Source organism: Thunnus albacares, chromosome 1 (genome assembly GCF_914725855.1).
Source record: "Thunnus albacares chromosome 1, fThuAlb1.1, whole genome shotgun sequence".
Taxonomy (NCBI): domain Eukaryota; kingdom Metazoa; phylum Chordata; class Actinopteri; order Scombriformes; family Scombridae; genus Thunnus; species Thunnus albacares.
In genome coordinates, this window is record NC_058106.1 from 13506639 (window position 1) to 13525502 (window position 18864).

Sequence of the window (18864 nt, forward strand, 5' to 3'; positions counted from 1 at the left end):
TTTGAATAATAATTTGTGTCTGGTATGGTTTTTCCATTAAAAAAGTTCAATTAATCACATTCACATTCAGAAATTCTTAACATGGCATCTACTCCTTGTACCTCAACTGAAAAATGCATTGTCAAAATGCTGTTTGCCATCGCTTTCAAAAAATATGCAATTTATCCTTCTAAACACCAAATCAATTTCACTGGCTCTGAATTTCCGGAGCAATTCACTGTGGAATTTCAGAATAAAAGCCTTTAAAATATATAAGACAAGATGTTCTACTCAGAAATGTATTGATTTATAAATGAACACAGAGACGCTGAATGCAGGTTGGAGTGGGTGTGGATTGAATGGAAAGAACGCATTTATGCGCCGATGTCAGATCAAATGCCATCATTTCACTCGCTTGCGCTTCAGAGTTCTATGAATAGAATAACTCAACACCCATAGCCTAGCTTTGAGCTTGATGTTGAAGTCTTCAAGTTAACGTCCTTAACTCATGAAGATGTAGAAAATATGAAACATTCAGCTGCTTCCAACCCCTGGTTGCTTGCTTTCTGTGTTTCTTCTACTTACTTTACTATCTCCCTTTTTTATGTAGGCTACTTTACTCTGCACCTACACCCATCATATCTACACCAGACCCCTTTGAAGGCGCACCCTGCTGTGCAGTCCTTGAAAAGGCAGACTGACCCACTTAAAGCCTTATGCATAATCAAGGGATTCTCTATATAATCTCAATGATTAATTTATAATGTGTCTACAGAATGCCAGGTCTCTTTCCAGTGGTGATTAGCATTATGAGCTGCTGAGGCTGCCTGGGTTGAGCAGAATAGCAGGAAAGTAAGGTCCTCTCACACCAGTGGTACCTTTAGGACTGATACTCAAGAAATGAGTGTTCTGTCCCTTCAACGTATGAACAATATGCTTTGAATAGCATCATTATTCAGTGAATAGAAGAGAGGTGACTAAGACAGTGGCATTCCTTTCTCTCACAAAAGGCTTCTTTCTTTTGCATTCCGTTTTCTTCCTCTCATTCTTTGCTCCAAACTCCTTTGTGCTATCATGTGTGTTTTGCCACTTTGAAACATCACCAGCTTCCTCTGTCTTAACATTTGGTATACCATTTGTGTATACCACCATCCACTGGTTAAGGAGCATGATCTGATCCCCTGTCTTAAAATGGTCTACCCCATGTTGTAACTTAAGATTTAAGTGTATGCACAGAAAAGGTGTGAAGAGGGCAATTATATTAACCTTGTGTGCAATACCTTCCAACAAGTCAGTGAGGAAAAATAAAATTCTGGGCTGATATAGCAAGCTACCACCTTCTTCCATTTATCTTAAAACTTAAAATTAACCTTGAATTATTGACTGTGTTTTGTAGAGAAGACAAGCTCCTTGTTCACATGCTGGGAGTTAAACCGGAAATTTCTGGAGAAGCTGAACTGCCATTTTACTGCAAGTCCAGGACTGATCTAATAGCATTGAATCACTGGATTCAATGTATAAGTTTATACTTCTTTCTTGTTATAGGCTCTACTGAAGCCCTGAACAAAGTTGTGATTGTGGCACCGCCTCAGAATGCAACAGTAGTGCTCGGCCGTCCCGCTGTGATGGAGTGCATGGCACAAGGCCAGCCGAAACCACTGGTGTCCTGGAGCAGACAAGGTAACACTCCCAAATGTTCTCACTTGATCTTCTCTCTCTCCAATTCTCATCCTTTTTTTCTGCATCTTTCATTATCTGTCTCCCTTTCTGGCTATCTGTCTCTCATGCACAAAGAACAAACATCATCACGTCAGATTTACATACCTGTGGCTGTAAAGTTGTTGTTTTACTGATAATAGCTGTCTCCTCTCAACTAGTCCTTTATTGTTCTATTGTGCATTTTGCCATGATTTACATAAGATGATGTCACAGCAATTCATTCACACCTCCACAGACACACGTGCACACACACACACATGCGTGTGTGTAAGGTCTTGAGGGGAATTATGTTGTGAAACCTTCGGAATGTCATCTTCATGCTGTGATTTGGCAACATCACTGTAGTTTTCATGGAGTCTAGTGCTGCATCTGAAATTCTTCCTTCATTCACAATTAACCTCTAATTCTCTGTACAGGGAATTCTGTAGAAGACTATGCATTATGTCAGTTTTCATAAACTGCACAACACTATTCAAGTCATGTGTAAGGTGCTTGGTTAGTTACCATATCTTGTTCACTGCATTTTAGAAAGTACTATAGTGAGATACAGTAATTCACAATTTTGGGGTTATCATTGTCTGCAGACAACGTGACAACACTACAAAATGGTGGTCAAACTAAATAGTGGTCAAATAGTAGTGAATAGTGAATAATTTTACATGCAGCCTAGGAGTGTGCCAATGCAGACGCCTCTGTGAACCCTGACTAGAAAGTCACAGAGCCACCTGTTGGTCACAGTGTGGGATTACAGGTCAAATCACCTTTGCTCCTCAAACTGCTGTTTCTCTCTCTTTTTCTCTCTCTCTTTTGTTTCTCAGGCAACTGAAAGCCAGAAAAATTATCTCAAATTTTCTTAAGGCCAGTCTCTTCTCTCACCTCCTCGTTTTTTTCAGTATCATCTGAGACTATTCTCTGTTGTTCTTTGTTGCTTTTTTCTTTGATCAGATGGAAAGCCCATTTCCACTGAAGTGGTCGTCCTCGCGACAAACCTGGTGATTAGGGACACTAGGCGTCACCATGCTGGTGTATATGTCTGCAGGGCCAACAAGCCCAGAACCAGAGAGTTTGTCATTGCTGCAGCTGAGCTGCATGTGCCTGGTAAGAGTCATATTATTTACTGTATGTGGCAACAGAGTCTCTGATGCCAAGTTACTCTTAAGTCACCAAGTAATTGAAGTTCCTGTGGTGGTGGAAAAAAGTAGAGCTTCATAATTCAAAAAGTGAAGCCAATGCGAAAGTAACTTAAACCTGCATTCTCTCTAATGACCAGCAGGGTGCGACTCCACTGGCTCCAAAAACAAAATCCAATTGTATGGAGGTCTATGAGAAAATGATCCTACTTCTCACTTCATTTATTACCTCTGTAAACACTTTCCTAATGAGTTTATGGTCTCAATTGCTCGCTTCAAGTCTTCTTCATTACAGCATGATGTTCATTTTGTAAATTGTGGTCCCATTTAAAGTAAAATAGACAAATAAAGCAGGGTATGCTTTAGGGTGTGGCAACATTGGTTATATAATATAACCATGGTGTAACCCCAGAAAAAAATTCGAATTAGCATTTTTACATTTAACCATAGACTGTAAATGCGCCATGCTAACCAAGCTAGCACCTAGCGTTAGGATTAGCTCCACCCTCTTGTCCGAATATGGTCAATTCTGGTGCCAAAAATCCAAGATGGCGACAGTCAAAATGCCAAACTCGAGGCTTCCCGAGGCCATGGGAAAAGGAGTGGCTGTAAACGGTGGATAAATATTTTTGAGCATAACAACCCTGCAAAATGACTTCATTCACTATCAGAATTTGATCCATGCCGTCTGATAACATTTGGAAAGTCTAGAAGAGCCGCACAATTTAATCATTTCATCCCCATTCAAGTTAATGGAGAGCTAAACTGGAAGTTAGCCGGTTCAGCCAGCGGAAGACTCTGGTGAACATGTGAGGTGGAGTTAAAGGAAATGCTAATACGCTGCTTTATGGGCCTCACAGATGCAGAAAATCCGGGTAATTTTACCAGAAGTCAAACTTTTTTGGCTTCATGCACCACTGAGCAATCTTCATTGGAATGAACAGGGCCCTGCCTCCAATGCTGTAACCAGTTCTCTTTATACATCCATGTTTAAAACTGGAGTCCACAAACCAATGGGTGACATCACAGTGGCTACATCCATCATTTTTTCACAGTCTATGAAAATAGAAATCTTATATTTTGTTATTCATTCATCATTTTCCATGAATCCACAAAGTCCAACTCAGCTGCTGTTAGATCTAGCTATCTTTCAGTGAAGTGCAAATAAAGTAACCTTTTTAGATTACAGAAGTCACAAGGGAAAGCTGTCAATTATTAAAATCAGACAGTGATAATATATACAATTTCAGCAGACAATGGACAGGTTAGTGTAAGTTCTTTCTCTTTTTAAATGCTTTTCATTCAAAACTGACACTGGCTTTTAATGGTTTTTTTAGAAAAAGTAGAGATTTAAAGTTTTAAAACTAAGTTTTGGTCTCAATAATATGAAAAATTCATGACTAAAAAGTAACAATCTAAGTTACAGTTTTGAAAAAATTGAAAAATATATGTATATTAAGAGTTAAACTCAGGACTGTGAGATTAATCAGTTTTTTCCTTGTTTCTTTTTTTTGCAAGATCAATGATTAACAAAAAAACAAACAAACAAAAATAAACAAAAAACAAACAAACATATATAACACGGGAGAGTAAAATAAACAAAACAACATGAACAAAAAGTATAAGTAAATAAATAAATAAAATTTTGACTTAATACTAGATGCATGTGTGTAGATGTGTGTGTGTGTGTATAAGGATATAGAGGGGAGAGTGTGCAGAAGTAGAAGAAGAAGGTCTTGCAAAAACCTACATGACACACCCACTTTACTACACTACACACCCCTAACTCCCCCTCCTCATGCCTAAATCTAACCAAGTGGATGTGTCATGTAGTAAGGTGAGTGCGTCATGTAGATACTGCGGGTTGGCAGATAGACCTACTTCGCAGAAGAAGAAGGGAGAGAGTGCAGAAGAAGAAGAAGGGAGAGAGTACAGAAGAAGAAGATGACTACAGTGACGGTGGGGTGCATCTCTTTCTATTTGAAGGGGGTGAAATGGGGATTAGGCCCTCAGACATCAAGCTGTCCAAACCCATCAGGACCCCTGTGCCCTGTCAGCCACCTGGGCCTGGTATGAGATGGTCCCGTCATGCAGAGCTGTCTTTTAGTTTTAGAAAACACGATAGGAGATAGATAAAAATGGCAAACCGGTTAGTAAAGAAAGAAAGAAAGAAGTAGAGAGAGAGGGGGGAAAAAACTAAGAAATTATTGAGGAAACAAATACTTAAAAAATGGTTTGTTGAGTCAGCAGGCTCGGTGCAGTTAGTGGCCAGAAAGTGAAGGTGTGTTGTTGTGTGTGTTGCCTGGTAGTAAATAAAAATAATTAATATCAGATTAATGTCAATCATAATAATGTTCCTAATAATAATAATAATAACAACAACAACAACAACAACAACAATAATAATAATAATAAGCAAATAACAATAATAATGATTGAAAACAAACAAGCAAAGCAAAAAAGCAAAACAAAACAAACAAAAAAAATCAATATCATCGTCATCATCCTATTAACATATGTAATAAAAATAACAGTAATAATCATCTGTATAAAAATCAACATCATCATACTATTGGAGATAATCAGTGTTATAATTTTTAAGCATAATAGTAATCATCATATTATCATCATCACTCATCTCAGCCTATCAAGAATAATCTATGTAATGATAATAATACTGATCAACATCATGATAATCATAATTCATCATCAAAATTGTGTAATATTAATAATTTTGGTTTAATTTGTTTAATCAGTTTTGATTGACATTAACTTGACAACATAAGCAAACACCACACAGTCTTTTTCAATTTTGGAAAAATCTGATTGGTGGACGTAACATCACTTTTTTCCACACAAACATTGCCTACTCAAAATCAGTGACAAGAGCACAGACAAAAACACAAATACAGAAATCTCAGTGTGACACACAAAAAAAAACAGTTTACCAGAGAATTATGTGTTCATGTAGGACCAAAGGAGAAAATAATGTATGTTTTTAGTGCCTTTAAAGAGATCAATCCAAAATACAAGATGTCTCCTCTTTCAATTTTGTAATGCATAATCAGTGATAATTGTTAAGTCAGAGCTTTCTGTTTCCTACTTCCACCAGCCCCTCCAGTGATTCTCCAGCCCCCAGAGACAGTGTCCCTCTCCCGAGGAAACACAGCCAGGTTTGTGTGCAACAGCTCTGGGGAACCTCCTCCAGTGTTGCACTGGCTGAAGAACGGCCAGCCAATCAAGTCATTCAGACGGGTGAAGTACCAAAGCCCTGGAGTCCTGCTCATCAACCAGCTGGCACTGGAGGATGCGGGCTACTACCAGTGCATAGCAGACAACGGTCTGGGCACAGCCTGTGCCACTGCCAAGCTGACGGTCATTGTGAGGGAGGGCCTGCCCAGCCCTCCTCGCCACCTGTCTGCCATGCCCTACTCTAGCACAACTGCCCTGCTCACCTGGGAGAAACCTGAGTACAACTCAGACCAAATCATTGGCTACTCTTTGCACTGCCAGCGAGCCGCAGGTGTGTGTATATTTACAAGTGTGTGTAGCCATACAGTAAGCTTGTGCACCTTTTCTAAAAAATAAATAGATTAAAAAAATAAATAAATAAATATATATATATATATATATATATATATACACATATACATATTAATTTACATTTTCCTTTCTTTCAGGCTCAGATAATGTGGAGTACCAGTTTGCAATGAACAATGACACCACAGAGTATCACGTCAAAGAGCTTCACCCTCACACTGCCTACACATTCTTTGTAGTGGCTTACTCTCCCATGGGTGCCAGTCGCCCGTCCATGCCTGTTACTGTTGAGATGCTGGAGGATGGTGAGTATCAAACTCTGTGTATGCCGGTAAAATAAGGCGGGCCTGGGATGCTTCACTGAGTCACAGAGCAAATAATATTAGCTTGCCAACCTTGTAAGTCCTCAGCATTTTTAAGAGGTGCATGAATCATCAGTATCATCAGTTCATAAAGCGTCAGTTTATGTAGTCATTGCAAAAGCAGTAGTGGACACTACAGAGCATTTTCTTACAGCTGTTTTTAAATCTTACTGACATTTTATGTTTTATTTTATTATAGATTCACTACATTTATGCCCCACTGAAAGTCCCCTTTCCACATTTTGATTTGGTGCACACTTTTAAAGGTTTACTAAGTAGAGATTTGTTATAGATAGTGTGTTTTACAACGGTCCAGGAATTGTGCTGATATATAGGATGTGCCTTGAATGTACATCATTATTCCTTCCTGTAGTGCCGAGTGCACCTCCTCAGCTGTCAATAGCCAGCACCTCCCCCACAGACATCAGGTTGATGTGGCATCCATTGTCCTCGCAGCACAGTCGAGGAGCTGTTACCCGTTACCGCATTGAGTACAGCACTCTGGATCAGGGTGAGTAACCTGGCCAATACTCACAACAAGTTCACCATACCTGCCTGTAGGCAGTGAAAGCGCTTATCAGGAGAAGATATTCCCTTTTTAGTTTCTTCACAGAAATAACTGTAGTTTATGAAATTAAACTACATTCTGTTTCTGAAAATAGTTCATGATGGCTTGAGTGCATAATCTCAGAAATTTGTATTATAGGATTAATAGTATTTAGAAAAGACAAAAGTTCATTCTGAATAGAGCAGTTTTCATTCTATGTTGTCCTTGAGAGACAGCAACATACTTGAATTATTGCTGAAACAACACAGGAAAGAACCTGTATTTTTTACTGTGAGATACAAGTTATCTGTTGAATCATTAATTTCAAGAAATATTGCTGTGCATTTTCACAAAATAAGACATTCAGAACATCAGATATGTATTTGTGTTCCCACAGTGGACACTGTGTTCTCAGTGGAAGTGGCAGGTAATGAGACCCAGTTCACATTGAGAGAGCTGCAGCCCAACCAGTCCTACAGACTGAGGATAGCAGCTGGAACAGGCGTTGGCTTTGGGGTTCCATCTGAGTGGGCCCAGCACCAAACCCTTGCCCACTATAACCACAGTGACCACAGCATGGGTAAGAAAGACACCAGACCTGGCTCACTTAGCATTTGTGAATTCCTTAAATTCCTATTTCTCACCCAGGGTTCACACTGGTCGTAAAGTATTATTTTTTGGACTGTCATGGAATTTTGAGGTTTTTGACAGGAAAGTCAGATATGTCTGTATCATGTGTGTGGTTTTATGGAGGAAAGCCATACATCAGTGTTGAGTTTCACTAGCCTGGGACCGAACTTACCCTCATGTCTTTCTGAGCCTGGCCAACTGCCTGCACACACAATTGATGTGAAAATATCTTCATTTGACTCCTGGTGGCTTTTAAATACATTCTGGACCTCATGGTTTAAATTGCGACCATGTAAAGAATACTTTTTAAAAGTGTGTAGTGCTCTCAAAATATGTAACCATCTTGTTTGAACAGTGGTGCTGTGCGGAACAAAGTTATTAAATTATTTGGTGCACAGGTACTAGTCTTACCTTGATGGCTACTATAAAAATATACAGGTTGTTCCTAAAGTGTGTGAGGATTATGTATGTTAAGATTTATTAAACAGCTCATAACATACATTAAAAATTGTGGTCTGTAAGAGATGCTTTTCAAAGAGATGCCTGCCCAACACATGATGACCAAACAACCAGCAAATTAAAGACCAGACTAACATCCGCTTCTTGAAAATGGGCAATAATAACAACTATAACAAAATTCATTTACAATTCATTTGAATTCATTTGAATTCATGTAGCTACTAGAATTCATGTAGCTACTAGATAGCGCATGTGTACATGCGCTATCTAGTAGCAGTAGTGAGAGTGAAAGTGAAAGTGCCCTGTTAAGTTGTAATGTTCCATCATCTAGACTTGTTGGTCACACTTTTTTTTTCTTCTCAAAATTCTCACAAATCTTTTTCAGTGATCTTTGCCCCTACTGAGATGAAAGTTAGAGCTAGAGTGAGCACACTCAACGTAACATGGCATCCCTCACCCAATCACACACTAATCTCTGGGTATAAGCTGTCCTGTCGAGAGGTGGAGGCTGACGAATCAGCGAATGGAGGAAAGACAGCACAGACCCACACCATCAGGCTCCGTAAGAAGGCCAGGTATCATCTCCTCACTGGGCTGGGTAAGTTATTGACAGAAGCAACTTCAAAGTCAACCTGCTTTCAACCCTATTTTGCTTTCATTTTTCCAAATACACACTAACACCAAATCCAGTTAGATGGGTTGACAGCTAGGATGGCTAGGACTATCATTGTTTCTATCTCATAATGTTATTTTTGTCCTTCCCTTATCTCTCTCCCTCTGCCTCTGTCTCCCTGTGTCTTTGTGTGTGTTAGTCCCTGACCGTCAGTACGAGGTGAGAGTTTGGGCATTTAACAAGCAGATAGATGGATCTGCTGCTGTGTGGAAGGGAAGGACAGACAAGGCTCATGATAGAAGTAAGCATCCCTTTTGCATGTGTGCATGTATACAATAAATGAATGAATGAAACATATGGATGTGTTCTCACTTTAATGAGGTAATAAAACAACTGATGATTACATTTTCCAAGATTCAAGGCAAATAATGTGCATGTTTGTGTTAAAGCATCAACACTGCCCATGCGCCCCCCTCCATTACCTCCAAGCAGCATCCAAGCCATGGCCAACAGCTCCACCTCCATCTGGTTGCGCTGGGAGAAACCGCGATTCAGCAACGTACGCATCATCGACTACACAGTGCGCTGCAGCCCAGCAGGAACCACCAATGCCTCTCTGGTCTCCTACCACACCAGGTCAGAACCCAGGATGAACGACTGAAACTTTATCCTGTATATAATGTGTGAGGTATTCTAGCCCTGGGGGTCTAAAAACCTATTCATGGTCAAGTTTCCTGTATAACATCATATTACTTATTAAAAGTGGTCACCAAAAAGACATATTCTTAAGCCACTCTAAGGCAGAGAAAGGAGAAATTGTATATCAAAAGCCTTTATTTAGCTTTTTTTGAAAAGGATGAATGGTTAAAACCATTTGGAGGCCATTCAGTTGCTCCACTATATAAATGCTTTTAGTATAGCTTTTCTGCTTGTAGGAACATCACCTTTGTTAATACAAAATCCTCGTTTGATCAGGAGCATCACTTCCCATTATTAGTCTAATTTAACTGTGTCAGGAAAAAACACAGAAAGAACTTTTATAAATCTCAAGTCTGATGTAGTGTGTTACGATGCAGTGATCTAATTCTCTGCCTAAATTGAAGCCACGGACGACATGCTAGTAAAGATATATTTATTGAACTAAATGATGAACAGTAAATGAATGAGATTTCAATGCAAACAGAAAAATTAATAATCAACCAAAATAAATGTTCTAAATGGCATATTAACAGTTATGAATGAGTGATGGTGTAATGTTAATGATAGCATAATTATGGAGAATTAATTAAGGTTGAGGTAATTTAACTGACCAACTCCTGTAAGAAATTAACTAGAGAGTTCAATTTAAAGGTCCAGTGTGTAGTATTTAGTAACATCTAAAAGAACAGACTTGGTAAAAATTGAATAGATTATTAATAAGTATACCTTAATTAGTGTCTAATCAGCTGAAAATAATAATTGTTGTGTTTTTGTTACCTTAGAAACAAGCCCTTTATATCTACATGGGAGCGGGTCCCCCTCCACAGTGACCGCCATGTTGCATCGCCATGTTTCTACAGTAGCGCAGAACGGACAAACCTAACACTGGCTCCAGTGAGGGCCTTACGCGTTTTAGATTCAGTGGGCGACTACTGGAAATGCACCGGTTTTAAAACGAAGAAGAAGAGCGGACCAAACATTTTGTATTGTGAGACGTTTTTGAAACCAAAATCTGATAAATGGAGGATTATACTTATTTAGAAAATCACAGGAGCGTGAATTGTCGTCGTCAAAGAAAAAAAAACATGAAGAAGCTAAATGAAATCAGGACAAGCAACGGCATAAAACGAGGATAAACCCAGATCGAAATCCCTGATGAGAGAAATGTTTGCAGACTGACGCCGAAGTTTCCTGTTTACTGCTGGACAGGTAAGAGTGTAATGTATTTATATATTTATTTTGCCCCGCTGGTAATGGTTCAAAACCTAGATGATGTACAATGTTTTTTAGCAGTACATTAGTTTCCCTGAAAAGAAACGCTGCCACGTAACGTTAAATATTAGCACACTTTAGCCTCAGTTTGTGCCTCTCACAGAGCTGGTGGTCTGATAAGAGACAACAGGGAGGCAACGTCGTGCTAATAACCCAACGATTTATTCATTTTCTGTGGCAGTAAGACAACACATTGACTGATAACTAAGATATTTAGTGCTGGTAATGTGGTAAAGATGGTAAGTCAGAGTAATGAGTTAGTGTGAAAGATAAACTGAGAAGAAGTCTGCTCATCACCGAGTTAATACATCCTGTGAATTTATATTTATATTTTTCACAGTGCTCCATGATTTCATTGTTTGCTCCTAATTTGTCATTTAGGAGCATATGTACACATATGGGGGGCAAAGTTAGCTTATAGTCCAACACAAGTAACGTTTTCCCCGTTTCAATGTTTAAAAACATGTAATTGTGACTAGAATTTTAATTTTACATTCATCAGTCAGAAGTAGAATTTTTCTGTTATTTATTTTGGTGTGTTTATCCAGGCCAGCCAAGGCTCCCAGTATCTTAGAACGTAACATAATGTATTACAAGGGTTTGTGACTGTGTCATAAAGCACTTATTTTCTTGATGTTGCTGTTGTTTCTCCAGCTATGAGAGAGGTCCTGTAGCATCGATGCATGGTATTGCCTTTATCTTCATCCTAAAGTGACTGTGTAATAGGTCAGGGGTATTTCACCATGTGCCATTGATTGCTGGGAGTACGTTGGTTTTCATTACAACCAAAGACAACAAAAGTTGATTTCACTGAATAGCTACTCGTCTCTGACTGAAAGTGTGCTAATCAATTAAATAATCTGATCTAGTCTGTTGTTGGGATGAAAATCTGCATGGAATAAAGTTGAACAGTTTCTGGTGAGCACATTAGATAGATAGATAGATAGATAGATAGATAGATAGATAGATAGATAGATAGATAGATAGATAGATAGATAGATAGATAGATAGATAGATGATTTATAATAAGTTCATTAATTTGTGCTGTTTTATTTTTCTCAGGCACTATGGGTTGGCATTATTCACCATGTCTGTGACATTCACACCCACCATATCAGAAGTATTGCAGACCAAGTCAGGAGAGGTCTAGGTAAGTGGTACACATTTGTTTGCCTATGTAGCATATTAACTTACCCTGTAAGTCCTACTCTTGGTTAAATAGCACTATTTTCACATGTACAACTGCATAAAATGTATGAAAGAGTAAATTATCTTCATGTGTAATGGTAATGTCTTCCACAGAAGCAGTTTTCCATGCAGCTGCTGCTCTACACACAGCTCCTGGAGCAGATGAGGAACAGCAGTGCCAGTGAATCATGGGTGTTGTTCCTGCCATGAGAGCATCTTCATCCAGAGCAGTAAATTGAATACCTTTGGTGTGGTATTGGTCTGACCCTTGTCAGCTATTATATGTGCAGCAATTTGACTGCTGGAAGGTGATCAGATGAGTTTAATCACACTGCTTTTAGTGTTCAAACAGACTAATGATTTGATAGATTATTCTGTCTTTATCAGTCAACTCTGAAGAACACAGAATAAGCTGTCAATATGTTTGTGTTTGTAGAGTAAAAGCTGCATGTTTATGTTATCCTTTTATTGTCCAGATTGAAAAGGATGTCCAAAAATGTTTCTGTTAAATAAAATATATTTTTTATTACAAATGTCATTATTCTTAGTGTTGTTTTTTATTTTTTTATTTTGTGGTTCAAACTAGTGAATTACAGTTAACATAACCTGAAGTGGCACTGAAAATTAATCCATAACATGTACTACAGTGCCCTGTTCTGAGGATCAGTGGTATTCCACCTTCACTACTGTTTTATGTTGCTTTCTAAATATAAATAATGACAATATAAATTAATGGTGGAAGTGGTAATGACAATATACTGACTGCAGGGAAATACTGTCATTGCATAAGTATATATTAATATGTTTGTCATTGCAGTTATCACAGCACATCTGATGAATATCTTTTATTTGGTAAACTTGCACATTTAAGTTGAACAAATGTGAATATATAAACAAAAAGTTTAATAATTATTCAGAAAATATATAAATATAGAAAATGTATAGAACAAGTATAAAATAAATAAAATATCAGAAATGTAACAAATAAATATGAGAGGATGACAAGTTGGTTTCCCTGGCCTAGAGAGCCATGCTGTCAATAGATGAAATGTCTATAGGCAGCATAACGGTACTCCCGGTTGTCATCTCCAGGCCTCCTGGTTTGGCCAAATACAATAATGTCTTCCCAGTACCGCCTGTGAATGCATAAAAAGCATTTTCAAGACAGTACTGGGGGAATTGCGGTATTAGGCTCACACAATCTGCAGGGTACTGGCCACAGCATTTCCTCTCCCGGTCCATAGGCATGTCTGTACAGTTACTACAAGTACACCATGGTACCCCTGGCACTCCAGCAAACGGTGGGACACCATGCCTGCACTGATGCATCATCAAAGCATCAAAAATGAACCCTGGCTGCCTCTGAAGCAGTTCACTGGTGAGCTGCCTATGCTCCTCCAAGGTTATCTCTTCAAGAAGTTTCTGAAAAAATAAAACACAGGAAAAACACAGATAAGGCTTTATAGGTTATAAGTTTCATGATATGTTGGAAATATGGTAATGGTAGTGTAGAATATGGATTGTAGGCTGTCCAGTGTTCCCAAACATGTCTACAACAATAACATGATTTTAAAAAAAAGTCAAAATATTGCTGCTCGATACTGTTCCTATATAGTATTTGTATAATCATTCAGTAGTGTTGCAGATGTTTTCAGTAGCCTCTTTTATACAGAGAACTGGTATTATAGCCGTAAAGAGGATCCAAGGGGAGGACATGTCTCTTCGTTTGATAACGTTAAAAGTAAAGTTAGACTTTTCTGTCGGCTTCCCGACTCATTTTAAAAAGACGAGAGAAAGAGCGAAACAGAGCAGCTGTGGTCGAGTGAGCTAGAGGATGATCGCTGATAGTGAGGAAGCCGGTGAATCAGATCAATAAATGGTTATTTTCTGATTGTTTCACAGCGGTTAGCTTCTAAAGCACAAACACACCCACACACCTCTTCAACCCTGCAGCTGTACACTGCCCCGCCTGATTTGGTCGGAATACGGGCTAAACAGAACAGCGAGGCGGATTACAGGTGCAGTATTCCCGCCTTGAACGGGCTATGAAAAAGGGGCTACTGATTCACATTACACTGATAATACATCAAACTATACAGACTACAGTAATGTAAAGCACAGAGCTGCTATGTAAATACAACTTTATGTTGTATTTTTAAAATTGTGCAGAACGAGTAGGAATATGATAAAATAATTGTATAAATAACGTCCTCAGTCGCTTTGGTCCCTTTGGAGGGTTTCCAGCTTCTTCCCCTGCTTCCGCGGTGCCGGTGATTGCTCTCCTCCCTCACCTGGCCCTGCCTGCAGCAGCACCGCTAACTCGCCCCCTTCCTCTCCCTCTAACCTCTAGTACTTGACTCTGCAAACGGATAATAAAATATGTAACGTTATCCTGCCAACGCTATCTCGCTATCAATAATGCGTAACTTTAGAATAAAATAACGTAAGTTTTGTTTAGCATGACGTTGCTAATGTTAGCTTATATTACCAAAACAATAAAACACTCATAATTGCTATCTTACTTGTGAGCTATAACCTATAGTACTATAGACTAAATAACTAAATACATATTAACCTCATCGCTTGACTTGTTAAAAATGCTCGAAGTTGTCGTGGACCCTGACATCTTCAGCAAATAGCTTCTTTTCCTTGAAGGCCACCGTAGCTTCTGGAACCTCTTCAAAGTGAGGGGAGGGGTGAGCGGTGGAGTGCTTCAATCTAGAACCTCACCGTTAGAGGCCGCTAAATACCACACATATTACACACTGGACCTTTAAACGACACCAACTCTTGATCATGAGGTAGATGGAGAGCAGGAGTAGCGTTGTTTAGCCTACTTTGCGTGGCATTATCTTTAGATGACTTGAGGGAGATCAGCTGTTGTCTGTAGCGTCAGGTCGGAAAACCAGCTGTTCTGCAGCGGGGTTTCCCAGAGGAGTTTCCGCTCGTGAGCATTGTGGGAGCCTTTAAGGAGCAGTGTTGGTGTTACAGATTCTTCAGGCAATTCTCCGAATCACCACAGGGTTCACTGTTACAAAGAAGGACAAAGGCTGATCTTTGTGGTTGTTTCTGAAATACAACCTTGATGAGGTCTTGATCTGTAGAGAGCGGGTTGTTTTAATTGAAGTCTCTGACTGACTGACTTTCTTACTACATTACTCAAAAATAATCTTGCAGGCCGAACAAAACTATACTTCAAGATACTAAGCGTGAAAGGATTTCAAAATAAAATTTGTTTTACTGAAGTAACAAGACTGCACGTAGCTTAAAGAAAAAGGAGAGTTAACTTAGAAGATCACGTAATACAAAAGGTAAAATGGCAGAAGTCTTCAGGACGCAACATGCGTCTCCTTTTAAAGGAAAAAGCAGGATGAGCGTAGAAAGTACGCTGTTTTTATTAGGCTGGTGCTAAGATAGGCATGTGTGGGTGGAGATAGATGTTCTCCCATGCAAAACGGAAAATCTTTTGTCTAAGAGAAAACACGTGATCCTCTCTGATGATGATGTTGATTAAATTTCAACATGAACATTTCACCATTTACTCAAATGTTCGGAGACACACATTTATAATATAATCACCATCACAATACCTGAATTAAATCGTTTGATTAGGTTAAACATAAAAATGTAGTCTTTGTTGGCTATGCATCCATTAAAACACAAAGTTAACAATCATCAGTGCAGCTTACTTAAAAAATACTATAGTTATTTAGCACTCACTCTTCCTACTAGCTAACATACATTATAACTACTAGTGTTAATTCTTTGCTTATCAAAGTAATCCTTCATACATATCACATTCCTATTGAGTTATATAGAGTTTAATGATAATTTAATAGATCACGATAAGAAAACATTCTACATAATATATCTGGCAGAGGTCTTACTTCAACATTCAACCTTACTGAAAGTTGTCCACTGGATGGCACTGTGGTTCTATTACTATGTAACAATTAAGACTAGGTATTTCTATCTCGGCTATACTTGATCATAGAAAGATCAGAGTTGGACTGGTTTGACAAGAATTACTTTGTGAACAATAATATATAGATGGTTATATACTTAAACTTCTGGCTATAAGGAACACAGAAATTCAACTAGGCTTAACTGAATTTACGACAGGTCTGGACTATCTTTATCTGGAGTCACACCAGGGTGAAAGCAACAGGAGAGGATGTGCTTTGGAATGTGGGTGTGTGTGTATGTATGAGATTAGAAGGTGAAAAGAGAACATAAAATGTAGATAGAGTTGTCCAAACTCATCAAACAACTTGATGAGGTTTCACTATGATAAACAGTCTCTCTGCATTTGTCCAAGGAAACGGTCCAGTATTTTCTGAAACTTGGGTTGATGAAGAATGTAGCAGTTCTTTGATGTCATAAATTTCACTTGGGGTTGTCCCACACAATTTGGGGAGAGAGATGGTTCTGTGAGGAGTCAAAACTGACACTTTAATGTGAAGAAAGGGTTCTCAGTTTACCTGAGGGCATTTCCAGACGAAGTTGAATATACATCCATGCCTTTTGAGGTTAGAGGTTATTGTTGATTGAGCCCAGACCTTATTTGGGCTCTTTTGGAGATTGCAGGGAGAACAGAGATCAACTGGATCTCCTACATGCTTGTTCTGCCTAAGAGTGACAGGAGAATTTTCTTTTCAGTGGCCAGTCTTTATCACTTTTGAGAACATCTTGCATTCTCCATTTCTTTACATATAAGAATAGTTTTGTGTCCAGCACCAAACAAACAAATGCATTTTTTTCTTGTGAGAGTTCTATTGTATTTTGAATCTTCAAATAGCAAGACATCAAGTCTCATAACACAAAGTACAGCACATAATGTGGTTTGCATTGATTTTACCTTCAACACTTATTTTGCAACTACTTCCTCTTTTCATCATTCTTTACATATTTATTCAGGTATAATGAGGATAGATAGATAGATATTGGATATGGAGTTCATGGGCTAAGTAGGTGTATACTGTAAGTAATTTTAGGCATAATAAATAATGGTTGTCAAGCAACCAGCAGGTAGTAAGGGGTAACAATATAAAGGTAATACATATTGTAGCCTAGAGTGGTCCAACAGCTCAAACTAACAAGACTAAATGTAATTAAGTGTTTTTTTTCTTTCAGTTCAGAATATAAAACATACACTGCAGACTCTACCCTTGTGTGTTGCAGCTCTGCTCAAGAGATACTGCTCGGGGCATTGAAGCCCTTCACCCGCTATGAGCTGGCAGTGCAATCTAATGGAGTGGACGTTGTGGGACCCTTCAGTGGCACAGTGGAGGAGTCCACTCTGTCTGACCGTAAGTCTCTGCTGTGCTCTATCAATTTATTCAATTAGCTTTTAAAGACCCATCAAATACCCTTAAGATTTTCCTTATTTTTTTCAATAATGATTAATCAGCAGTTTACCTACAGTAGGTGGTGTAGTGTTCTTACTCATGTAGAACTGTGACAAAGGGGGAAAACACTTTTTTTTGCATTAAGTCGATCAGAAAATTCTCTCAAGTGTACACTTCAATTCGCTTGATATTAATTAATGAAAACGCTCCTTTCCCTTGCAAAATTGGCAGTGTGCTGGAGCAAGTCACTTAACCTCAAACTGCTCAAGGGGAATTACAGACTGTGAAACAGTAGAAGACTATAGTATTTTATACTGGGCAGTTCCCGGGTGTGGATGTGTGTTAATGTGTGATAATAAGTGTCTAGAAGAGGTGGATACAGGGTCAGTGAACCTTGTCTGTTTGAAAATTAACGAAAAAACAAGAGCTACAATTTCAGGGTATTGCCCCTAAAAATCCATATAATTCAAAATACAGTTATTAGAGACTTAGAGAAGAGTTTCACCATGTCTGCTCTTAGATTCACATGAATTGTTGATCTGACCGCATGTCACACTTTTTTTTCATTGTGTCTGCTGTATTAAAACATTTTTCATCATGTCACATCGTTAATTTAACATTGTTCTTGAAATTCGTTTTTTTCTTTCAGAACCTAAGTAAAGGTCTTATAATTTTGCTTTCTGAAGCCGGCAGATACTTTATGTGTGTGTTAAGGTGTGCTTGAGTATGCCTGTGCATGCAAGTGAGTGTGTGCTCGTGTGCAGATCAGCCTGCTTGCTGGCCAGTGGCCAGTGGACATGGGAATTAGCGGTTGCCATCAATGGCTGATAACTGGCTGTAAAAAACCCAGGTGTAGCAGTGGCAGTCATGTTGGCCAGCAGCTCTGTCTGTCAGCCAAGTAAGGATGGGTGAGTGGAGAGTGTGCTGCTTTTAATGACATTATCACCACCAGTCACCCTGTCACACTCTCCACTACCATGTATCATCACCTGAGCCGTGGCCCATGCCCCCATTGCCCTGCTCATCCCCTCGCTCCTGTACCCAGGTGGCAGGGACACGAGAACGCAGATGGTTGTCACACAGCATGTCAAATCCCCCACCAAGACAATATACATTCCCCAACTGTGAGGCCTCATTTCTGGGCTCTAATTACTGACCCAGTCCTCCTTTCTCCTCCAGGGCCCTCCACACCTCCGGAGGAGCTGCAGCTGAGTGCGCTAGACTCCAGCTCTGTTCTGGTGAGCTGGCGCCCTCCTCTGGAGCCTAATGGTATCATCGTCAGCTACAGGATCTTGTACAGTGGGAACGTCAGCCAGCCTGACCACTTGTGGAAAAACCTTTCTCAGGATGGTGAGTGTTGGCTAACATGACATGACTA

At 39.1% G+C, this 18864-nt stretch overlaps 1 protein-coding gene and 1 long non-coding RNA gene across 4 annotated transcripts in view; both read left to right on the forward strand.

Moving 5' to 3' along the window:
• Positions 1–18864, forward strand: part of igdcc4 (immunoglobulin superfamily, DCC subclass, member 4) — a 62529-nt gene that overhangs the window by 33951 nt on the left and 9714 nt on the right. For all 3 annotated transcript variants that reach the window (XR_006399409.1, XM_044337580.1, XM_044337688.1), the window contains exons 5-15: positions 1525–1659; positions 2644–2796; positions 5941–6351; positions 6509–6673; positions 7104–7241; positions 7675–7857; positions 8752–8964; positions 9179–9280; positions 9429–9615; positions 17320–17447; positions 18666–18836. Coding sequence is in view for 2 of the 3 variants with exons in the window: in XM_044337580.1 (XP_044193515.1) it covers positions 1525–1659; positions 2644–2796; positions 5941–6351; positions 6509–6673; positions 7104–7241; positions 7675–7857; positions 8752–8964; positions 9179–9280; positions 9429–9615; positions 17320–17447; positions 18666–18836 (1986 nt within the window). In the remaining variant the exon portion in view is untranslated. The remainder of the gene's footprint in view (positions 1–1524; positions 1660–2643; positions 2797–5940; positions 6352–6508; positions 6674–7103; positions 7242–7674; positions 7858–8751; positions 8965–9178; positions 9281–9428; positions 9616–17319; positions 17448–18665; positions 18837–18864) is intronic.
• On the forward strand, positions 10470–12486 carry LOC122971218. Its single transcript, XR_006399437.1, has 3 exons — positions 10470–10887; positions 12013–12100; positions 12253–12486. It is a non-coding gene; the product is annotated as an uncharacterized LOC122971218 (long non-coding RNA).